This window comes from Tyto alba, unplaced genomic scaffold, assembly GCF_018691265.1.
Source record: "Tyto alba isolate M040663 unplaced genomic scaffold, T.alba_DEE_v4.0 Super-Scaffold_10, whole genome shotgun sequence".
Classification (NCBI taxonomy): Eukaryota; Metazoa; Chordata; class Aves; order Strigiformes; family Tytonidae; genus Tyto; species Tyto alba.
Window position 1 is genome coordinate 11,273,879 of NW_024881262.1, and position 24,770 is coordinate 11,298,648.

General features: G+C 46.6%; 1 protein-coding gene across 2 annotated transcripts; it reads right to left on the bottom strand.

The window, feature by feature from the left end:
* Positions 1-474: 474 nt before the first annotated feature.
* On the bottom strand, positions 475-20,880 carry EIF2B5 (eukaryotic translation initiation factor 2B subunit epsilon). Of its 2 annotated transcripts, none has more exons than XM_032982445.2 (16): positions 20,719-20,880; positions 19,362-19,486; positions 18,473-18,658; positions 18,201-18,378; positions 17,046-17,126; positions 16,224-16,301; positions 15,831-16,143; positions 15,052-15,197; positions 14,604-14,742; positions 13,870-13,971; positions 13,122-13,229; positions 12,128-12,218; positions 11,229-11,352; positions 4,987-5,112; positions 3,348-3,458; positions 475-2,259 (listed from the first exon to the last, which is right to left on the bottom strand). In XM_032982445.2, the coding sequence occupies exons 1-16, from the start codon at positions 20,869-20,871 to the stop codon at positions 2,194-2,196; spliced, it is 2,127 nt and encodes a 708-aa protein (XP_032838336.2). In that variant the 5' UTR covers positions 20,872-20,880; the 3' UTR covers positions 475-2,193. The 2 variants fall into 2 exon arrangements, with proteins under 2 accessions (XP_032838336.2, XP_042654515.1); XM_042798581.1 differs by lacking the exon at positions 20,719-20,880 and adding an exon at positions 20,335-20,384.
* Positions 20,881-24,770: the final 3,890 nt, after the last annotated feature.

Genomic DNA, 24,770 nt, shown 5'->3' on the forward strand with positions numbered 1-24,770 from the left:
CCAAGGAGATTTTAACATTACCAAGTCTTGCAGCTTGTTTGTAAATGGCTTTACTAAGAGCTCTAGTTTTCCCTCCCCTCTCTGCCAGTTCTTACTCCCCATCATCAGGAGAGCACGATGCAGTATCTAACAGCCAACATTCTCACTAATTCTCATCATGGCAAAGGATAACATGTTTCATAGGATTTAAGGTTCATCTGTGCAACATAATCCTGTAGAAAACCAAACCTCAACCATTTCAGGATTCTAAATTCAGAAGTTTTAATAAACTCTTCTCTACTTGTAAACAGTGATGTCATGAGTTATCACTGAACATTTACACCAATTCAATTGTGTGCTGATTGCCTACTTGCCTATCATATGCTTAAAATCTCTTGAGGAAAAAGTAGCAATGAGTTATTTAGCTTACCCAGTAAGGCCCGCTCAGGCATGTGCCACAACTGGAGACATACAATTCAAACAAAGCAAACAAGCTGGTAACACCAGGATAGTTTTTATTTGCTCCCTGAATTAAATATTGGCAGATACAGAAAATTCAGATACCAACTATTTCCCCAACATTTACAAGACTGAGTTTGCAATGTCAGAAAACAAGCACATTTATGCACAATCCTGGCAACTGATAGTGTGAGTGCACAAGATTGCCCTGCCTGAACATTAGTTTTTAAGAGGCGGTATTCCTGGTCTCCAGCATCCAACGCTGATCTCTCACTGACAATTGTGGCACCACGGAACAGCCAAATATCCTGAGTGGGCACCTCCAGTGCATTTCTCCCCACAAAGGACTTATTCCATGCTCCTCCTGAAGGGGCAGAGGCAAGGTCAGCACTTCTGACAAATAACCCACGTATGAATACAAGCTGATTCTTGCTGTGCCTTTTTTGCTGTTCTTTGAGAGCAAGGAAGAACACAGCACAGCAACACTTCCAAGAAAGCTCTTCTTAAAGGCTTCATTGCTGCCACACATTGTCTGTGCTGGCAACAAAGTGCCAGAGGCACGCCTGTTCCCTGTTGCATGCCGAGCTGCTCTGCGGCTGCTGAGCTTTACTGTGGGTTTGCAGCACTTTCCCCGCTGTCTGAGGGAAGTTTTCAAATAAAAGAACATGAAGTAAGCAAGCTTGTGTAACTGAAGTCATGTGGAAACACAAAGCACGTGCTGTTGAAGGAAATACCATTCACTCCTTTTTGCAGTGGCGTGGAACTTAGGAAAGTGTGTCCTCCTTACAGCAGCTGGTGCAGTCATTGCCCCCACAGCAAAATCCAAGTGTAGTTGGTGCAGTAGGAGGAGCCAGGCACCCCTGCTCCCTTTTTTATATATATAAAAAAAAAAAAGTAAAGAAACAGACACTTTTCTAAAACATGTCTGCTAAGCTGGGGACGCACAGATCACACCTTAGCTGTAGTGATCCATACAGCATTTTACTGGCCAGTGCACATGCACCATTAGCCAACCCCCGCAGGGGGAACCGAGCAATTATCCCCTGTTCTACAGAAGGGGGAAACACATGGTTTTATCAACTCTATTGTTCAACCTTGTGTTAGATCCTAGCACGGCAGATGGCAAGAGATTTTTCCCTTTTGGAAAGATCACAGAAGTGCCTTCTAGGCTGCAAAATGCCTTGGGCATCCTCAGACAACTGCATCTTCTCCAGGCACAGGTACTCTTGAATCCCAGTTCTGCACTCCAGATACTTATCCACATGCTCCTACTCACAAACCTTGCCAGTGTCTCTTCAGCAGGAGTTCTCTTGGCTCCGGAAGCAACAATGACTCCAAATAACTTAGCTGTATGACCATTCTTCCACAACCCTGATGGTTAGATTTGTAAGGGTGTTGTATGCATTTGCATCTATTTGCTCCCTTTGTATTAGTAACAAGGACCTCCCAAAAGATAGCTTACAGTATAGCATATCCAGGCTCCAGAGGGATTCTGTTAGGCATCACCACCTCCTGTTTTTCCCTTAGGGTTTTTACACTGGGCTGCAACCATCCAACATAAGGTGCCAATGGGCAAGTGAGGAAGAGGGAGGGAAGTGGCAAAGTTGGGAACACACAACTTAATTAATGATAGGATTGTCAGTCACTTCGATGTCAGGCCCCACATCTACACATCATGCACTGGCATTGATCTTGCCCTGCCCACTCGGCCGAGAAAGGCAGTGAGAGTGCCTCTTCTCATGTCAAGCCACCATGTCAGTCTTGGTCGCCGTCAGACGACTCTTCCTCTGCCTCCTCCAGCCACTGGATAAACTTCTGGAGCTGCACAGAGATTGAAATGTCATCGGGTAACAAGTGACACCAAACAGATGCAGGGAACGCTCAACAACTACACTGTGTCAGTGGGCACCACTGTCATGCACAAGCAAGAGAAAGAGTGTTTCTAGGAGACACAGGAACAGAAGCAGATTGAAGGAGAGACAGGCAAAAGTTTAGATGAAAAACAACTGGGGTGCCATGGACAAACCCAGACTGATTACATTCCTGAGGGAGATTCCTCCAGTCAGACAACCCACACACACTCAGCAAAAAGACAAAAGTTTGAGAGTTTTTCAGAGCTTGAGTGAGAAGAGCTGACAGCTGCACCTTAGCTAAGACGTGTTAGGAAAACTCTGCTGGGAAAAAACTACTTCCTGAGAAATTGCTATAAAGAAGGCAGCTTATTTTAACTGGGTTCAACTAAGCAGCTGAAAGCACTGCTGACCTATACTAAGAGCTGACTTTGCAAAGGTTTTGAACAAAATTGGAGTTCTTCAGAGATGGCTTTTTTCCCTTGCTCCTCTTCCAGATCCAGGGAGGAGGACTGGAACAGGGCTCAGCTAAACTGCAGCACAAAGTTCTGCCTGATGGAGGGGAGAAGTTTATATGCTCCTTGCAACACAAGCCAAATGAAACCACTCTGTACAGCAAACGCTTAGAAATATATGCGAAGGGACTGGTGAGCCAGGAATGAAAGCTTCAAAGGAATTGCATGGGGCCAGCACACAGGGCATTGGCCTAAAGCCCATTTCAAATGGGTGTTGGCTTGGAGAAGCTGTGCTGCTACTCCAGAAAGTGCTGGCCTCATGCTATAGAGAGCCCACTAAAAACAATCTCCCTCTCCTACCTCCATTCCTCATCCAAACAGGATGATTATGGCAGAACATACAGAAGTATCTGTTCTGGTGAACAACGCTGTGTTGCTCAGTGTTCAGTGCACTGCTGCATTACTGGCCTACCTCGCAATGGCAGCTGCTCCACAGAAGGCAACAGTGGCGCTGAACTCCACTCAAAGTTTCTTTTAGCAGCTGCTCTCTCTCTCTCTCTCTCTCCCCGCCTCACCCCCCTCTTTAAACACCTTTGGGACTTACCCGCTGGTTTTTACGAAGCTGCTTTCCCTTGTCAGATGTGTCCCGCAGAGAGAACCAATTGAGAATTACATCTTCTTCCAGAATTTCCAGCTGGTAAAATGTCATCAACACCTGCATCAATTAGAAAAGAGTAACAGGGCTCTCCATAAACTCTTTTGGGGCTAGCTCACATCCAAGCACAAAGTTTGCACATAATGCGTGTCTCCCAGCTCCACTTCATTTTGCTTTTATTGTTAAAAATAACTGTGCTTCTCCTACCAAGCCTTATGTTCCCGATAATTAGATGTTATAATACATAATGAGTCAAAGTTCAAGCCCCATCAGCTTCAGCTCTGTGGATGCAGGGTATGACTGAGAGCTTGGGGCAACAAAGGGCCACAGAGGATGTCAGTTCAAGACATTAATTAAGTTGTCTTTTTAAAGCATCCCAAAACCCATCCCCAAAGCAGATTCAACAAGCAACTGTTACGCAGGCCCACATAGGCACAATGATGACATGCAGAGAAGAGCATGAATCTATCCAGTTCTGTCCCAGGCTCCCTCCTCCTGTGAGTTTTCCCTTAAAAGTGCCTTATGGCAGGTGTCAAAGCAATTGGTCATTCATCAGCTCAAACTCCTGCCCAGTGCAGCGAGGGTAAGATGCACTCATGCTTTCTCAGGGTGCCTTTGTGCTCAGGCAGAGCAGGCACTTTGCAGTCGGTCTCCTTGCGGCAGAGCACTAACAAAGCTGGCTGCCAGCTCCTAATATAAAGTGTCATTTCAATTCCCAGCCTCCAGGGAAGCCCAGGCCCCTAGAACAATGGACACATGCCAAACAATTGCTGTAATTCAAGGACATTTTGGCTCACCAAACTGAAGGCTTTTGGCTCCAGTCCTAAGTGCTTCGCCATTAGCCAAAAGCACTGGTAGCAGAAGTTAGGATTACTCTTTCTTGAGGAACCAAGAGTTAGGCAGGCTCTAGGAGAGCTCTTCCAAAAGAGACAGGGGCTTCCTGAGACACTGCTAAAAGAAAGACTTGCGATCCAAGTCAAATGCTCTCAGTGTAATGGGGCAGAAAGAATGCAGGGACAAAAGGTGAAGGAAGGTGAGGAGGAATACACTGAATACTCTCAAAAGTGGAGAGATAGGTGATAAACCACACATCAGCTCCCCTGTATTCCCAGTCTCATAACTGGCTCAGCCTGAATAAGAAATCCCACTCTTATTCCCAGCTTTGTTTTGTACTCTGAAGTAGGATAAACCATTTGGCAGTTAGAACTCTGGGAGCATGGAGAGACAAATGAAGTAAAGCAGCTCCTACATCAAGAGTCTTGCCTCGCCTCTTCCAGCATCACACAACAAGGGCATCTAGGTTAGAAGCTGCAAAATAATAGCTCCCTTCAGGCTGCATGCTGGTAATTAATACTCACCCTCAGCTGTGCTCCCTCTGAGGCACAGGGGCAGGCATAGAACTTCCTTTTTTTTTTTTTTTTTTTTTTTTTTTTTAAATCAATTGTTATAGATAGATTTTCTATATACCCTCTCCACTGAGATCCCAAAATTTTCTCCTCTGATGCAGATAAGCCAATGAATCAATGAGGTTGCATCTGACCACAAATCTAGCAAAAACAGGTCCTCAGAGTTGGGTTTGGATACTTACTTTAGCTATCGACGTGCATAGACTGTCATGTTCCAGGAAGAATTCCTCAATGGCAAATAAGGCATTCAAGTGATCTGACGCCCGTTTTATGTAGTTCTTAAACAACGGGGTCCAATTTTTCAACAGCTGCAGGGGAAAAACACACAAGAGTTCCTGAGCTACGAGATGGACGTGTGTACTCAGCCCTGTTTCTCAGCTGTGTTGCACTAAGAAACTGACCCAGAGAAGCATTTTAAGAAACCATTCAGCTGATCACTTAATATATTTGCCCCCCTTTGTCCATAAAACAGATGCTATTAAGTCTATCATGTGCAGATAGGACCTGGTTTTACTAAGCAGCTTTGGGGATATCTGTTAGCTTTCCTGGTTTTGTCTCTCTGGATGGAGTACTAGATTATCACAATAAACATGTTTAATGGAGTCTGGTACTCAGAGAAAATCACTTCACAGCAGACCTATAAGGAGAGGTATATCCATGCTACTCAAACTTTCCCCCCAACAAAGCAGCTGACATTTCAGTGGAACTTTCCTTCAATGTAGAAGAGCAAGTAAGAAAAAGGATAAGAAGATAGTGCCAGGATAATTACTAGTTGAGTAGAAATGGCCAGTGCAAAATAACCACCCCTAAGACAGGAATGCAGTGGAGCAGCCCCTGAGTATAAGTCACACGTTTACTGTGTGCCTACAGGCTTGTTTGGATCCTGGAGTCTTCTGCAAGGAATGGGTGGGAAGGATGAAGGTCAAATAGTTTTTACACTATTAGCTGATCTCAGTTCTCTCCTCCAAGGCTTACTTTTTATGAAGTCTTCAGTTTAATGATTTTGATGCTGCCTCTTCAAACAGTATTTCTGCCCTAGTCACCTCACAGCTCTTTCACTTGTACGTATTTGGAAAGCAAGCAGCAGGGAAAGCTCTGCAAAGTAGCACAGGCTGAACTGAATCTGGGACAGAAGGTAATAAAGATACTTAGACCCTTGTCCATAACAATTTAAAAAGGTACCAGAACTAGGGTAAGCTACAAAAATTCCTCATTGGCCACATCATGACCAGACCATCCTACAAAAACACTGTAGGAAATTAAATCAGAGTTCCACATCTTTTTTAAACGTATTATTCCAACAGCAGGCATTCCTGCAACTACATCCCTGGCGTGCCTGTATAGACATAATGTTTTGCTATGCTTTCAACAGTGTCTCCTTACAGAACACATCTGGTCCACTTTGATGGGAAACAGGTAATTCACAGGTGCTTGGGGTTTGATGAAGCATCTCTGAGTCACCTGTCTTCAGGGTTAATGAGCATTATTCTGTCCAGGACAACTGTTAAGAGGCAGTAGCCCTGCCAGAGGCAGAGCTCCAGGACACAGAGCGGAGTTAGAACCCAGGCTAGCGGAGGCCTACTGAAGGTAGCCTGTACCAAGAAATAGTGCTCAACTACTCCATACACACTACACTCCATCACATCTTCAGACACATTTGCTATGCAACCATGCTGAAATTTGCATGCCTCACAGAGAAACAAAGAAGGGGATTAGTACAAACAAACTGATCTGTACAATAGTACATCGACTGGCTCAAGGAACAACACTAACAGCACAGAATGATTCGAATCATCACGGTATCACAACAAAAAACTGAGGGTTGCACAGCATATTTCCAGAAAGTATTTTAGCCTTTAGCAGAGTACTTAGTTCTAAACACTCTTCCTTCCTCTACAATCATCTCCTGCATTTTTATTATCCTTTAGAATTCTCCACTTCAAATGTAGTAAAGCTACTAGTAAGTTCCTTCCAGGCTAAGAAATATTTTGTAATAGCTTTCTGTTAACACCTTTAAATCATAAGCAGGTACAATTCTAACCACAGTCTGTTGAGTTTCTAGAAGCAACTTATTTATAAAGAAAGCAGAGTTAGAAACACTCACAAGCCCAGGACTCAGTCCAGTATGCCTTTTGCTGGGAAATGGAAAGATTAAAAAAAATATACCCTTTCAGGTCAAGAACATGCACTGTGCTGTATCTCATGCTAATGGGGAAAGTAGGACTCAGCCCCACAGAGCCCCCAGCAAAATCACACCTATGAGCCTGTATGACCAGATTGGCTGTTTTGGGAGTTTCATGAAAATCTGAATGGACGAATTAGAAGCTTGCAATTATTTTAGATTGAATAAAAGACTAAAAAATGTGAAAATCTACCTGACAAAGAACCCTATAGACAACATCAAAACTTTCCAGGATTTGACTCTACCCACGTAACACCTCAAAACAATCTACGGTCTGGAGAAAGGAATCAAATTCTTCTGATGGGTTGATTTATTTTTTGTCAGATCTGGTCAGTGATGCTATATCAACTTCAAAGAGGTTTGTGATCCACTTTTCTTTTGTCAGAAGGACAGTCTTGACACCAGGCCTGTTTTAACGCTACCTCTGGCACAGAACACCATCATGAAGTACGTGCAAAGGATGAGAGACAAAGTTGTAATTCTAACCTGTTACACCATAACAGCATCTGTGCTGATCGCCATAAATTGCTTCAGTGAAAGCAGAGATCCATTTAGTCCCTGAATATGTGATCCCATGTTTGCTTGCACGACATTTCAGAAGAGTAAAGCTCCCTAACAGAAACCTGAAGAGGTGCACCACACATGCTAGCTGCTGGGCAGCAGTGCAGATAGCAGTTCAGTTTGCTGAACTGGCCTGTATATTGCCTCTCCTCAGCTCCCTTTCGACATCCTCACCTACATAACCTTGTTTGATGCTGCTTCAGGGACAGCAGAAGCACAGCCTTCAATTTATCAGCAGCTTCAGCAACGTTTGCTCAAATCACGTCTACAGTTCTAAGAAAGGTCTGGTTTTCTGTACCATCTCTGATTTACAACTTGTACAAGAGCCAAACAAGATGCCTGATATACACTGAAATGGACAATTCTATTTCTCAAGCCTCCATGTTTCATCTGAAAAATACCCACGGGCATATGCTTTACTGGATGTTTGTTTAACAAAATTGCTGCAACACTTAAGAGCGTCACGCACAGGGGCCAGCAATTCAGAGCACATACTGTGGTTTCAGGACAAACCATACATCATAACTCTGGCATTTCCACAATTTCCCCTCCTGAGCTGCCTGGGACCACTCTACCATCACTCTTACACAAGCAACCCATCTTGCCTCAGCATCTTTTAGGCAGACTTGAGCTACAGAGGCAGTGAGAAACATAAAACAGTTCTGTAGAGTTCAGTTGGCTTCTGATATTCACCACTCCCTGAACACAAGCATCCCCATCTCATATATTCTCTGTTGGAAAGTAACACAAATTGCTACATTTTACATGTGTAAATGCCTGCTTTAGCCAACACAGAAAATATTACATGCTTATGTTATGCACTAACCAATATCAAGCTAATGCTTAGGATTCTCAGGGTGTAAGTATTAGTAAATTAATGGAGTGTACTTTTTACTAACTATGGAACCATAAATTGCAGAAAAGCCACTGTTTCAGATACTTTACAAACAGGCATATTCTGCCCAAAGAATTGGTCTCTTCAGAGCTCTGTTGGTAAATACACAAACCTGCTGCCCAGGAAGACCATCGACGTCTGTTTGATAAGCCTTTGAAGGCTGATTCACTACCTCCACACCTCAACTCAAACATATTGGCTTACTGTAATGGTGACTAACACCGTATGTGTGATTGAACCTCAACAGTGTACCCCACCAGGATACTGCCTTCCTGCTGATTTCAGTCCTGAAAGCTAGCACAACAATTCTGCACAGTATAAAGACACAGAGGCACAAAACTGCCCCAGAGAAGGATTCTCTAAGAAGCTTCCTCGTTGTTCTTTACAAAGGAGCATCTGGGGAAACTGGCTGCCATGATGGTCAGTTTGACACATCACTCTCTTTGATAAATCCAAGAATAATTTGTGTTTCATAAATGCACATGCCGCACAATTCCCTGCCCAGAGAAATTCCACTTGTCTGTGACACGAGGCATGGTCGCCCTGAATATTACATTTAGATATTATCGCTTCTCACTAAAGGTGAGCTGATTTTCTATCTCTTCTGTTCATCACGAGCATTATCTTTCCTATGATGAAATATATATGGACAAAGTTACCCAGACGTAAGCTCTTCATGTACTTCCATTGTCTTCAGCTTCTAAAGGGTTTTGGGCAATTATGCAAAACATTATGCATTTATATAGTATAGAATCATAGAATGGTTTGGGTTGGAAGGGACCTTAAAGATCATCTAGTTTCAACCCCGCTGCAGTGGGCAGGGACACCTTCCACTCAATCAGGTCGCTCAAAGCCCCGTCCAACCTGGCCTTGAACCCTTCCATCCAGGGAGGGGGCAGCCACAGCTTCTCTGGGCAACCTGTGCCAGTGTCTCGCTACCCTCACAGGAAAGAATTTCTTCCTTACATCTAATCTAAATCTTCCCTCTTTCAGCTTAAAACCATTACCCTTCATCCCATCACTACACTCCCTGATAAAGTGTCCCTCCCATCTTTCCTGTAGACTCTCTTAAGTATTGGAAGGCAACTCTGAAGTGTCCCTGAAGCCTTCTTTTCTCTTCTCCAGGCTGAACAACCCCAACTCTCTCAGCCTGTCCTCATAAGGACGGTGCTTCAGCCCCTGATCATCTTCATGGCCTCCTTTGGATGTGATTAAGCACGGCCATGCCCTTCTGATGTTGGGGCCCCAGAGCTGGGCACAGCACTGCAGGGGGGGGTCTCACGAGAGCAGAGGAGAGGGGGAGAATCCCCTTCCTCAAGCTGCTGGCCACACTTCTCTTGATGCAGCCCAGGACATGGTTGGCTTTCTGGGCTGCAAGCACACACTGCCAAATCATGCTGAACTTGTCAACCAACACAGAGTCCTTTGCCACAAGGCTGCTCTCACTCCACTCATCATCCAGCCTCTATTTGTGCCTGGGATCCTTTATCCAAGACTAGAACCTCTTTTGACTGAGTGCTGCAGTGAAGTTCTCCTGTCCTACTCATGCTAGATTAGGAGCCCTATCTGTGAGACAGAAAGAGATGCCATATCCTAGCTGAGGAAAAATTTAAAAAATCCTACATAGCTACCAACTCCTGTTGTCTAGATGTACTGATTTCCACCTAGTCCAACACCTGCTCTAACATTCTCTTCAGTCCTCCTCCTTCAATTCTCCTTTTCCAGGACAGGACATGCTATTCAAGAAAACAGTCTGGAAAAATTAACAAAAGCAAGCAGAATTTAAACGGAGTGAACAGCAAAATGTCACTAAGCCATATGATGAACAGACCAGTTCACATGGATGTTTCCTACAGAAGGCATTTCCACATGTACAGGAGATGAATTAAGTGCCATGCTTACACCTACGTAAAGAAGAATTAGTTTTCTACCCTTCACCATCAACTGAAAGCACATACTTCCTCAGAGAAAGGATTATGAGGATGTCTAGTGTTCCTCTTTAGCTCCACCTTCTAAAAAAAAATAATAGAACTAGTCCTTCACAAACGTGTCAAACCCATTCATTCTGAAAGATCACCTTTGTAACCTGTAGAGTTTGCAAACTCAAATACATAAATGGGTTACATCAAAGAGACAAAAATATTACAGCGGCTTCAGCTTGGATCAACATAACCAATAAGACTGCCTGCTTTTTAAAGCAGATCCTACCCTATTTTGTCTCCCTTATATCAGGAAATAGAAATCGCTCTCACCCAGTTACACATCCCGTCTCTTTAGAGACACAACAGAACTCTATCTTTGCCCAAAGACAACAATATCGTGTCTTTGCATTTGGCTGGAAAAAAAAAAAACTGGCACCAATTACAGTATGCAGACAAGTAAGACCTTGGAAAGTATCCCACTGGGAGAGGAGCGCTCCCTGCTGCCCCAGGGACAGGGCTTATCATGGTTTGGAACCGGGTTCCTGAAATGCAAGCCTGCAAAGACATCTCTATCAGTCCCTCTCTTTTCCCTTCTACATGTGATGTGCTTCTACCACACACAGGAAACAAAAACAATGATAGGTACTGAAGCAGAGCTCCCTACACCTACAGTCTTAGCTGAGTTCTGTCCAGCAAGTACAATAGTTTCAGTTCACTTTTACTTCTATAGAAGACAACGAGGCTCATGAATTCAAGGAGTTCAAGTGGCTTCAGGCTTAACCAAAAAGACTTCTTAGCCAGGAACCACCAGGGGCATCCAGACTTCTACACACCCAAAGAAGAGTCAAATGAAGCAGGACTTACAGGAAGTAATGCTGAGAAGTAGTTCTGGGAGTCTAGGTTTGCATCCAGCTGCTGCAGTGGGAACTCCAGGATCACTTTACTGAGCACCTGCATCATCTCATTCAGGCCAATGTTATATGCATACCTGCAAGAAAAAAGGCAAAAACCCCCCAACATTTCACACTACTTGATCTCTGCAGACTGTGGCTCTTCACAGAGGTAAAGCAGAAACTTGGATTTTCATCTTCCAGACTTGTTTTTTATTTGGTTGGCTGGTTGGTTTTCCAAATATTCAGGCAATCAAACCACCTCGCATTGCATCAGACCCTGCATAAGGCCACAAGTCCTGAAAATCTGCTATCACAGAGGAACAAGTTGCTACAGGGAAAGCACCCTCATATTTACTACAGTGCTGTAGGAATACTGTTGCACAAAAGAAGGGAAACAGGTTTGTATTTGAGAAATACTAGGTAAAAGGCACTCTGATTATGCATTCTAGACTCGCTGCTGTAAAAACAGAGTGGACAAGCCACACCACAGCACAGCCCCAGCTGCAGGCAGCTGACTGAATGCTGCAATGCACAGAGCAGCAGCCCCTGCATGAACTTACAGTCTGCGCCAAAAACTGGCTTGCTCTCTTCAGTCCACAGTTACTTAATAGCAATTCAATATCTTCTTGTAGAATTGAGGCAGGAAAAGCCTACCCACTGAGGATGCTATACACGCAGCTGGTGCTCTCCACCACCTCCTGCTGTCATTCAGTCATGATCTCTAATTTGCATCTCCCACGCTCTATACTCATAAAATTAACATTTAACAACCCAACATGGGTTTTTACATGGTCTATCTTCTTCTTTCTAGATCTGCTGTCAAACCCAACTGTTGAGCATAAGGGACAGTATCCCTAAGGGAACACTCACTTCAGGGAGTTGATTTCCAGGACGAGGTTGTCACAGGAAATGTTTTCTTCTTCACCCCTCTGTAACGTTCCCAGAACCTCATTCTGGAAAACTAATGAAAGAAAGGACAGGTAGTTAGACATGAGAGGAAAAGCACAGATTCTTCCAACTGTTCATTACTGAAGAAATTATGCCCTTAACAAAGGAAGCATTCTGACAGATGTCTATTTGTTCTCCGTAAGCTGGCACAAACTCACATCAACTATACTTATAAATAGTGGAATATAATTCAAATAAAAGGAGACAACCTACTAGCTATCATTGATCTATCCACACAAACCAGTACAAATCTAACTACCTCTGCAACTCTTTAGAACAGAGTTTCTATTATAATTTCACAATCTAGCCTTTCCTATTCAGACAAACCCCATCTTCCCCTAACTAAAGATGCGAATTGAAATCTAAATTTTATTGGTTTAATTTCCTTTGGGGAGATCCTTTAATGTGAAAAAGGTGCTTTCCCCCCCCCCCCCCCAATTTGGCTTGAACCCCTTTCAAATACAGTTAATCTTAACACAACAAAACAGAAAACCAAATCATATCTGCCAAAAGAGGCAGCTCCTACAAGGACATTCAATTCTCCAGCACAATTACAGCAGTAAGCTGTCCACTGAGGGAAACTCTGCTGGACCTTCACACAATCCGTGAGTTTAGGCAATGACACTGCCATTTGAACAGACAACTCAGGGAAGTCACTTTCATGAAGGCCCAGTGATCAGGAGTGAGAAAGATGGAGGATCCTTCTCTAGCTTCTCATCCTTGTCTGCCTTGGGTTAACACAACAGCAATACAGGGAATATTAAAGAACTCTGTAGAAAATGCAGGAAGTGAGGTCAGGAAACAAACATTATAGACAGCCATAAATTTTCCAATATACCTATAGAAAACAGCACAGATCTCACACTCACTGCATTCTCTGCAGACTCACCATACTTCTTAACAGCCCATCTCTCACCTTTGATGTCATCTAGCTGAGGGGACGCTGCCCGACTGTCTGGCTCCTCAGAGCCCATGCTCAGGTCGCTGTCTGACTCGCTCTCTTCCTCTGAATGCATAGCTGGGCCTGATGAAGAAGAGAAGACACTGCATTCAACTCTCAAAATTTCCAGCTGTTGTATGCATGAGAAACCAGGTGTCCCAGGGACTTCCCAACCATGTCAGCAACTATCTGTCCTTGCACGGAAGCTTCTGCTTACAGGTCTAGATGATTAGATTTGCTGCAGAATGAATGATACAGCTGGTACTAGGATAATGGGACTTTTTAAGAGCCTGCAGGCAGACAACAAAGGACAGGGGCAGAAGCAAATGCATTTTGTGCAGACTGCTGACTCATGAGGGAGCAATGTCAGCAGACACTGTCACTAGCAGGAAGAAAGCCAGCAGTACCCGGAATAGCCAAAGCATATTCCCTCTAAGGAAGGGCCTGGTATCCCATAGTGCACCATTCACAGCACAGACAGTTGTGTGTGTGTTAGCATAAGTCAAAAATACAATAAATATCTTCCACAGAGCACAGGAAGAGACAATCTGGTCCACCATCTGCTTTCTCCTCTCACCTTGCCTCCACACGCGTTATGTGGATTCAGTCTGCTTCACAAAGCCTAGCTCTTACTCTAGACACAATTATCAGCACCCCACTCAGCCAGCTTCCTCGATACGTCTGTCTGTCCATCCCCAGGTGACTACACTAAACTTCTCCTCACCCCATAAGCTTTGTCTCTGCTCTTCTTCATCCTCTTCATTCTTGTCATCTGCTTTCCAGAGATAGCCTCTGCCCTCTGAGCCTACGTCCTTTTTATTGTAACCTGAAAAAGAAACAGTGATTAGGAGGTATATGTCCTGGATCTGCTTAAAGAGATATCTGAAATAGACTGGTATAACCTGCATACTACTGCCCCTAAATATCGTTCATCAAGAGGGAGCTAGGATTCCCGCAGATGCATACGGATTTCAGCTTTTATCTTCTCACTTGCCTTGACAAGTGACCAACTTACTCCTCCCTACAGCAGCAACGTTCAGCTGACCGTGTTTAGATCTCTTGACAAATACAGACTGGTAGAAACAGTATTTCACAAGGACAAAGACCCTGGACATAATCCAGGTACAAGGATATAGATCTTGCAACCTGCCTTGAACTGAACATCTCTTCCAGCTTCAGTTTATTGTCTCCTACAAGGCTACTACTTTAAGAAAAATGGAACATATCCAAGTCGACAAAGATTTTATTACTGGGGCACTGCGGTACATCTCACTGTCCAACTTGAGCTGGATACCCTTGCTTGCCCTACTGAAAACACACATGTTCCAAGCTGAACGCCACACTAAGCTCCAGCCTGTCACCATAGAGTCTATAATGGGGGAGGGAAAGATGCCAAAAGGTCATGGAAGGCAAAGCCCCCTGCATAGCCTGAGCGCATGGAGCCAAAGACTCTCATACCTTTCAGTTTCACTTTGCTTTCCTCCTTGTTCACACCAGAATCATCACTGAACTGGTCATCATCCTCTTCCTCCTCATCTGGTGGGTGCAGAGAGATCACTGTGCCCTCAGAAAGAGTGATGCCAGGACCTACTACTACCTGCAAATACATGCAACATATCTTAATGAAGAAATACCCTGATTGCCCGCCTTGCGCCTCCACCAGCAGGGACAACAGCTGCTCCAGACAAGCTGTATACTAAAAAGTGTAACTGAAGACATCAGCACTACTAGATCACATACCACGCTACCCTAGCCAAACAAAAGGAAGAAAAAGGTGGGAGCAGTAGCATATCCCCCCACCTCTGCAAAAAGGTTTGGAGCAGCCCTGTGTTCTGGTACAGTCTAGTGTAAGTCTAGTAACCTAACAAGAAAGGCAGAAAGCAGAACAGACATAAATACAGCTCACCTGAGAAGAGAGGACACAGTGGGGCTTTAGCTTTACTTTCTCCTTCACTTCAGCTTCATCACAGATAACAGAATGGCAGATCTCCACGTTATCTGCTATGTGGACTTTGTCCCAGAGAAAAGCTCCGTCCAAAATGACTTTATCACCTGTTATACATCACCAAGCACAAATACATTGAGCAAGGCAGTTTGCTGCTCTTCCACACTGCTGAGTCCACTAGAAAGCATCTTACTGAATCCCAGTGCCCTTGAGGCATGAGGGATGTTAGATGAAAGGTAAAAATTGACCTTAGAGGCCCATGGCCACTTCTTACCCAAAGCTAAAAGGTAAGTTTGCTCGCTGCAGAGAGACCTAACAAGTTGACACTAACAACACAACTGACATCTTGGTTTTGAACTAATATAGACAAATCACAAAAAATCCAGCCAAGACTAGGAAGGAGGAATACCAGGCAGCTCACAGAAACAGGGACACATGTCTCTCATTTGCAGGATGTTCGTCAGTGATAACTCTAGATCAGTAAAGGTCATTCATTCTCTACTGCTAAAACAACTTATTAGCATGAAGTGCCTTCCACCTTTCAGTATCGTTACGATACCCTGAAAACTTTAATCTATTTTCTTTGCTAGAAAACCAAGCTTTTCTTTTTTCTTCCCATTAGAAGTTAATCAGTGCGCACTTATCATCCTCTCTCAGAGTCAAATGCGCTTTAAAAACTAAATCCCAACAACCTGTGCCCTTGCCTGGCAAGGCCAGCATGTCCCCCATTCTTTACTCACCTATCCTACAGTTCTGCCCAATAATGCTGTTTGTTATAGAGCAGTTGCTGCCGATGACAGTTCCCTGCCCAATGAGCACATTCTCTTCCAACACGCTGCCATGGCCGAGGCTAACATCCACCCCTCGGTAAATGTTGTGTTTAGAATGGGTGTAACTCTGATTCTTGTCATCGGTGAAGTTCATCTCTGGAGTCAGAGGATAAACCCAACGCCGGATGATGTCAGAGCACACAGCTTCATACATTAGCAGGTTGCATATATGGGCGCCGTACTCTTCTGTCGTTACGTGCATATGGATCTGGTTCCCCAGGACCTGGGAGATAGGCAGGAGCACATCAGAGGATTTTCTAATGCAAGGTAATAGGATTTCCCCCATAACAACCCTCTCCTTACCTCCTCATTCACCAACAGACCACGCACAAAGTCATCCCGTGTCTGGTAGTCAAAATTGTCTGTGAACAGCTCAGCCACCTGCCAGGAATAAAACATAAGGAAATAATATAGTTAGCAGAAAATGTTGCCAGGGAAGCCAGATAATTAGTGGCTGTTCAGTGGTTCTCAGAGAGCCGAATTATACAGCACAGGAAACTGATGCTCTTGCCTTGAATTCCTTTGATTCCTTCTGCTAAGGCTGTTGACCTTCCCATCTCCTCCTAATGGAGGCTATGAACAGATTCTGGTTTTACAGAAGAGGCAAAACATTGCTTTAGCATTTCCAAGCAATCTGTCCAGCCTCACTTTGTAGTCTGACTCCCAAAGGAAGGCTGTAGACTATCTTTTTCAGATGTGGAAGAGATGCTAGTGAGCCTAGGCTGGAATAGCCCTAAAAATTACCCTAACATGGTGCCAGCTTGCAAGTACCAACCCTTTTCCATAGCATAGCCGTCACCACTGCTCCACAGATGTTACTACACTCAAAGTGAAATTGCTTATTTTCCAGAATAGTTTCATCCTGTGACAAATCAGCCAGTCTACCGATGCATCCACTGTCTAGTTTGGCTCAAGCAGTGGATGCCAGATACAGACTGAGCACCCATACCGTCCACGGAGCAGCGCGACATGATCACTCAGCCTCTCAGCGTAGTCACTGAGCACAACTGGGAATACTGGTTTCCAAACTTCGTACACTCAGGCCACATGCACACCCCTGCACACCAGCTGGACAAAGGGAGCAATGCAGATTGAATTTTGGACCATTAGAAGGGCAGAGCTCACCTGTGGAGAGCAGATGCTGATATGACAATCCAGCAAGTCATGGCGCACCTCAACGTTCTCAATAGAGTTCTGGAACAGACTCTGAAAGAGGAAAAAATTCAGATGATTTCAGTGTCTCATGCAGTACTGAACCCCAAAAGCGTTCTGTAAGCCAGGGGCAGTATTGACTGAATTATTAAACCAGCTGAAGTTCTGAAAATTAGAGAAATCTACACTGAGACACAAGCATAGCAGGTGCAGCCTGGTCACACGCAGAGCTGTGCGTCAATCAGCAAAGACTGCACCCGTCCTTACACAGTGCAGTGCTCTGAAAAACAGCGTGTACTTCAAACAATCACTTCTCCTCCAGGAGGCTCCTTACCTCAGTCGCTGGGGCTACAAACATACAAAGAACATTAATCAATCAAAATGCAATATTCACAGCTTCCATACCCCCTGTGTATTTTTACAGCTGTGGGTTGTTTTTTTTGTTGCTGTTGAGTTTTGTTTTCTTTTTTCCTTTTTGGTTTCCTACAGTGATTTGTGTTTTCATTTGAAGGTAAAAAATAATCTACTGATTACTGATCTAGGGATGAAAATGCCATATAATCACAGTCTTAGTTCTGAGTTGAAAAAAGAAAAAGGTCCATCTATCTCACTGGGGAAAGTGCCTCCACAGACATTCACAGAGCATATACTACATTATTAGGTAAACAGTACAGGCAGAGGTAATAGGAGGTACCACCCCATGCACCTGCTGCTATTCCACCCTCCATACCAGGCTCAGTGACGCTTCAAAACGGTTTGTGTATGATAATGGTATATACATCCCAATTTGGGAACCCCTGCAACAGCAGAAATCATCCACCTATCTTGTTTCACATAGAGGAAAGGAATCAAATACATGCGAAAACTGAACTATGAGAAATATGTCTGCCCCATTTTCAAACTCTGAAATGAGTCCCAAACATGTGTGTCCCAGCACAAGTTCACCAAGCCTAAAATAAAGGTTAAAGGAAAAAAAAGCCAGTTTACCAAGAGTTACTTCCTATCATCTGCTCCTCCAAAAGAAGCAGCAAGCAGAGTTCCCCAGCTCTCACTCAAGGAGGACCTCCTCCTTGGCATGGGCTGCTTCACTACTGCAGCCCTTTTCCACCTGTGAGGTTCCACACGCACCATAGGAAAGCGGAAGCGTTTCAGCCCCTGGGTTCTCTGGTAGTGAAGAACACGGTTTGTGGCACTGTCCATAGCAATAACAATGTCATCCTCTTTGCACCTGGCATGGTGACCAGGTGAGGACTCCTTGAATATCATCGTCATCACAGAAACATTCTTTTCCATCTTACGACGCAACCTGAAAAAGAAGGGCGGAACTTCAAAATCACTCTTCAGAGTTCGAGCCCAGAGTCTCAGCATACCAGTCAAGCATACACTCTTTCAACACCTACTTGTGCTCTTCCAGGGCTTTGGATATATTGAAATTGGACACCACATCTCCAGTGACGAGAATGAAGTCGGAACGAACGAGGGACTTGGCATCAACATCTCGTAGCACGTCACCAAGGGAGCGGTACAGGTCTGAAGTCACAAAGCGCACGGTGTTGGGAGAGGTGTGGCGGCACCACTTGGATTTTCTGGAAGGAGAAAAACACATCAGGAAGGCATAAAGTGGACATTCCTATAGAAAACACACTAGGGCACGCCGCCCCAGTGCACACCACATCTGTAAGTGAACACAAGGAGAATCCCATTACGCGCCCGCTGTCAAAAGGCTTAGGTGTGCTCACTGGCACACAGCGGATGAACTGAAGAGGGTTAGAGTTTGAGACCACAGCTTATGGAAACCCGACTCCACTGTGAGCCAAATTTTGACAAAGGAAAAGAAGCTACAGACAACCCAAACATTTTTTCTTGGAAAGCAGCACCTCAGGCAGGGAAAAGACTGCATGCTTCTCTTTAGCTTGCAAACCTGCAGCATGCAGAGCCGAATGTGCTGAGCGAGCTGTTTCCATACACTGCATGGCATACCAAGACAGGGCAGAACGCAAACGGTGGTACTCTGATTTATGTGGCTACCCACAGGAAACCCCTGCTTTTAGACATTAAGTTAAATGCCAACATAAATGCAATCCCAAAACACTCAATGCTTTTAATACACTGCACAACCAGGCTCCTTCACAGAAGGAATCATCTTTTTTTAAGACATGCTAGGAGACAACTGTTGAAAGGGAATCTCTTGCACAGAGTTTTCATCAGAAGGATCAGTGACATCTCTGAAGTTTGTTGGAGGACAGAATAATCTTTTGTGTGATACAGCTAAAAAGAAGAGATTCTTACTGTAAATGCTCTTTTATCTCAGCTGACTTCCAACAGCAGAAAACAAAGGTTTCTTCCACTCCAGTTGCTGTTAGGAACTCCAAGGTATAGTCAATCATGGCCACGTTTGCCATAGGTAAGAGAGCCTAAAAAAAAAACCCAAAACGAAAAAACATATAGATAGCTGAACAAACACTCTGTACCTCAACTTCAGCAACAGCCTCTTCTATTTTGAGCATATATGATTGTCAGTAGTATCAGAAAAATAACACGAATAACTGCTCCACACCTTTTATCAAAAATTTTTAGAGTCAATCTAAACAGTAAGAGCTAATTTCTCATCTTCTATAGGGGCAGATCCTCAGTTCAGAGAGGAAGGCATAAAAAAAAGCAAAGTTATCACACACAACTCTCTTCAAAAAGACTCAGCTAAATGAGACTGAAAAAAAAGAAAACATCCCAGAGTGCTGATTCCCTGACTCAGGCTGTAACTGCTTCAAGAAAAACCTGTCAGACATGAATGATGAAGCCACAGGAATATGGGTGTCCAGAATTAAACAACAGAAAAAAAAAACCAAACCAATTTAAAGTAAAGCGAGTATTCTCTTGACTTGCAATTCAAGCCACACTTTTACACTGAGTTACTGATTCACAGTGGAGTGATCGCATACTATTCTTTAATTAACTTTTGGTGCTGTTTTGTTTCAGACCTGAGCTCGCGTGTATAATTATGACCACCACATTTAATCAGCAAATGAGGCAAGATAGTTGTTCAGACCTAAATTCTCCAGAAGCGTTCTTTCCTTTAACGCACAGCCTTCTGATCTGGATAATTTAAGTGCTTTCCCCATCCATTTTTCTGGCCGTATCCTTTTAGACATTACTGCTGGCAAGGACGTGGACTTTGTTTCTTTAACAGAAACAAGCCTGCCCAAACCCACTGCCGCTCCTGCATCCCCAACAGACGAAAAGCAAACAGCGCACTTTGCCTCACCATATGGAAAAGCAAACGGCACCAACGCAGCAACGAGATCCCCGCTGCTTCTCCGGTGGGGGATATAAACTCTTACAACCGAAGAGGGCTGGCCAGAGGCTCCCGCAGCGCGGGGGAGGACGAGGGAACCCTCGCCGGCGGCGTCTGCCCGAGCCCCGGGGCGCGGCAGCGGCCCAGGAGCTGCCGGGGGGGTCCCGCTTTCTCCCGACCCAGCCCGGGGCTCTCACGGCGGGACACGCCGCGACTCTGGGCCCGACCACCGCTGCCAGCGAGCGCTCCGTCTTTCGCCGGAGGCCAGCCCGCCGGGGAGAGGCCGGGACCGGCACCCCGGAACAGGCGGCAGCAGGCGGGGGAGGGGTCGGGGGAATTAGGGGTGTTTCTCACCCGCGGCCGGTCTTTGGAGATTGGGAAGAAGCGGCGGTTGAAGCTGTCGGCGACCAGCACGGCCTGGAGCGGCGGCGGCGGCTCCTCCTGCGGCTCGGGCCCGCGGGCCGACCCGGCGCCAGCCCCGCGCCTCGCCGCGCCGCGGGCCGCCATCTTTCTGGCGCTGCCTCGGCGCGCCGCCTTCCGCTTCCGGGGCCGCGCCGGGGAAGCGGCGACGGCGGCTCGGCGGGGCCAGAAGAGCCCCGGGGGCGGCAGCGGCGGCGGCGGCTCAGCCCCGGGGAGCGGGGCCGGCCGCGGTGGGGGCGCTTCGGCAGCGCCCGGGGGGTGAGGGCAGGCGGGCAGGGCAGCTCCGGGAGGGATTCCGGAGGTGTGTCCCCCCGCCCCCCACAGCTTTTCTCCCCCTCCGGCAGCACCTGCGTGGAGAAGATCCGCCATTGCCCAGCGGGTCTCCCGCAGGCAAAGCGCCCGCGCCTCGGGAGCGTTTTCACCGACATCCCCTGAGAAGGGAGAGGGGCGAGGGCAGAGCACAGCCGGGACCCAGCGGAGGCGAGGGGAAGGCCTGAATTTCCCTCCCGCAGATGTTTCCCAGATGGCCGCGGGGGTGCGTGTAGTATCTTGATGCAATCCTGGGGATTTCCCCTTTAGGGAAAAAGTGGCATTTTCCTGATGCGCTTCCTAGCCGTGGTGTGCTTGCGCCGCGTTTCCAGGTGTCCAGCCACTGGCTCTGCCCAAGCCTTCTTGTGAGCCAGCCCTTCAGCACTCGCCTGCCATCAAAGAGTGACCCCCAAAACCCACAGGCCCCGAGGGACCTCTTAGAGCCCACCCAGATACAGTTCCAGAGAGTAAAGAAGACATGGTTTCTGGGGTGGGAGCGGCATTTGTCTTCCCCCCCCCCCCCCAGCTTGGCGATGCAGCCCCAGTTTGGGTGCTGCAGGTGATGGTGTCTGGCTGTGCTCTCTGCTCAAACACGGTCAGTTGTGCGTCCTGATCCCCGCGGCCACCCTGGCTGGGCTCAGCCCTCATACAGGTCTGGGGGTCCCTCCTAATCTCCTTCGATATTGTCCTGGCCCTCAGAAGGTGTCCACCCACGTACAGTCCTTGGTACAGAAAGCATGCATTCGTCTGAATCCCTCCTCTGCCAGCTCTCTGCTGCCAGTCACAGTGCTGCTGCCTGCTCGTTTTTCAGCGAGAGAAAACTCCGTGATAACCCCTGTGTTCAAAACCGGGAAAACAGGCTGAGATATTTCCCCAGGCAGGTCCCAGCAGGCTGGCAGCAGGAGGGCCCTCACCAGCGCCGGGTGCTGCAGGACCTGGTGACTGCTGCCCTGTCACACTTCTGCCCTTCTCCACGTGGGACAGACATTCACAGCCCCTGCTCGGTCACCTCACCAGCCTCTTTTGGATTCTTGTTGTCCCTTGCTCCCCATAAACTGACCCACTGTGACGCCCTGCTCTGGTCCTTGCTGCTCTCATCCACTGGCAACTCTGCATCACCCCACTGACTGAGCAGCCAGAGACTCAAGGAGCTGATGCCCAGTTCAACTGTGATCTGAGAAAGAAACACAGGGCACCCGCACCCTGGCCTCGGAAGCAGGGCCCTTCCCCAGGGTGCAAGGTGGCACACACTTAGCCCCAGGCACACAGTATGGCCTTTCCGTCCCGATGATGGGAGAAATTAAATGAGGCACAACACAGTCATAGACCTACAGTACCATCCCAGTGTCACAGGCAGCCTGTGCAGCCCCCGTGGCAGTGCTGGGTTGTGAGTGGGAGAAGAGTATAATATGCAACATGCAGCATCCTTTTTAATCGGTTGAATTGCAGGTTCAGGACCCACTTAGTAGAAAACAACTCTCCTCTGTCTCCTGAAGGACTCTGCAGCATTGGGTAATCCCTGAAATTTTCCTTACCAGTTAAAATGTTCAGGCATCGCTTAGGTGGTGCCATCTGCACGCAGTAACTTGTGACTGAGCCCTTGCTGTGCCGCACCTTGTGGCTGAGTTGCTTGACCTTATCTAGTGGTTTGGAAAACAGCAGCAAGGATGGACACAGTGAGAAAATAGAAATGAGCTGCCCTAGGGAAATAAATCATGCCCATCCTTTTCAAAAATAGGTATCCGCATACCCTTGGGAATCCTGTTGCCTCGGCAAAGAAGCTAACCCCGGAACAAAAGCTCCCAGATGGTTTCAGCCCAGGGGTTACAGCTTGAGGAATGATCCAAGAGGTGGATTTGTCATTGCCCGAGGGCAGGACAGCATCTTCCTTCCTGCTTATGTAGCACTAAGTGCATAAACAGCACCAGAAATCAGGTCTGATCCAGCCTGTACAGCCACTGCCCATGTTGAGACTGGGCACACAGAGCTTGACAGGAGAATCAGCAGATTATCTGGATAATTACATCCTGTTCTTTCTAAATGAGGTGAGTTTCCAAGACATTGCCCTGGTAAATTGGCAGGAGCGGGGGAAGACACGTCAAGGTAATTGCTAATGAAATGAACTCAAAATCAGCCTGATAAATATTTCTCAGGCTTTGCAGAAACATTTCCCTTTGGTTTCACTGGGGACTTGCAGGCCAGTAGCACCCAGGCCAAACATTTTTCTGAAAGCAATTTAGGGGAGCTGGGTACCACGCACGTATGCCAAGCTGAGCAGGTTTCCCATGGGTGGCACAGGTCTCCCTGGAGGGACAAGGGACAGCAGAAGTGCCCCACTACTTAGAGAAGGGACATTCACGTGACAGTCTGTCTGCCACTGACCAGCCCTGCCTGGAGCTCAGGAACCTGAAATCAGAGGAAAGGCAGGGAAAGCACAGCTAAATCCCAGAGTAAACTTCTCTCTAATTTACTTCTTCCCCAGGGCTCTTCCTGGTCCCAGGCTCTCCCCTCACAGACACAGACTGGGCTGTAGGCTATATTGCTCCCGATATCTTAGCTGAGTTTCCATCCCTTTACAAGCCTTGTTCCAGTTTCTCCCCCTTACAATGGTTGTGCTCTCTCCCCACAGCCTCAGCAAGCAACAGCTAGTTCCAGACTCGTTAGGTAGCTCTTGGATAAAATCTGTGTGATGGGATGCATCTTTCAGGACACTGCTTTTTCCATCATCTCTCACCAGCTGCTCTCCTGAGGAGAAACACCAGCCCCTGAGCGATGGTGCTCACATCCAGCTAACAGACATGGTGTCGCCCAGGTACCACGGTGCAGATGCAGGGGCATGAGTGTGCTGCTCTTCTGCTATCGCTGCTCATGCTCTGGCTCCATCCTTTGCTGATTCATCTCTCTGGTCACCCTCAGAGACTGATGAAGCTTTAGGCATGGCAGGCGCAGGCTCCTCAGTCAGCTCAGCAAGGACACCCTGCCTGGGGGTCAGCAGCCATCTGAGCTTGGCGTATGCTCCAGCCAGGGGGGACGGCATCCCCTGGAGGCAGCCACCCTGCATGACCCCAGAAGCCACTCAAGTCTGAAGAGCAAAACACTTTTCCCATCGGGGACAGTGCTGGAGCAGTCATGAGAACCAGTGCTCCCAGTCACGCGGGGAGCTGCCTGAGCATAAACACCCAGGAGGTCACTCTCTCCCTGGGAAATGCTCATAAGTCTGCAGACTAATACTTCCTCTGCCCTTTCCATGTTCCTTATTCACATATAACTTTTTGCACCGCTGCTACACTGGTAACACCTCCTTCTCTAAGGTCCCTGGCCTTCAAAGTCTACGTTAGTCCAGGGTTTAACCACAGCTTTGCGCTCCCGTTTGGCTCTGTATTGAGCCATGTGAAATGAGGTGGCAGCCTGTGAGCAGATACTTTTTCCCAGTTCAGTGGTGGACAAGGCAGGAGGTAGCAGAGCTGCCTCCTGTTTTCCCAGCTAACCCTTTTCCAGCTTTGATCCACGCGGATTCCTGTAGCAGAAGGAGCTAGGAACAGCCCTTCCCAAGCAAGTATGTAAGGGTAGCCCAGAGAGGCTCCCACTTCAGTAATAAATAGTGTCTGCTAGGAAGTGATCCGTGAGCTGAGCCAGAGAGAAAAAGATGCCTCCTTTGGAAAGACAAAGGGATGAGT

Excerpts from the sequence above, each read along its gene's own strand:
- EIF2B5 (XM_032982445.2), bottom strand. The coding sequence starts at position 20,871 with ATGGCGGCCCGCGGCGCGGCGAGGCGCGGGGCTGGCGCCGGGTCGGCC. Across the intron at positions 16,302-17,045 it reads TCAGCATCTGCTCTCCACAG|GTGGCTGAGCTGTTCACAGA; the intron begins GTGAGCTCTGCC and ends TATTCCTGGCAG. Across the intron at positions 3,459-4,986 it reads TATGCACGTCGATAGCTAAA|GTGTTGATGACATTTTACCA; the intron begins GTAAGTATCCAA and ends TAATTGATGCAG.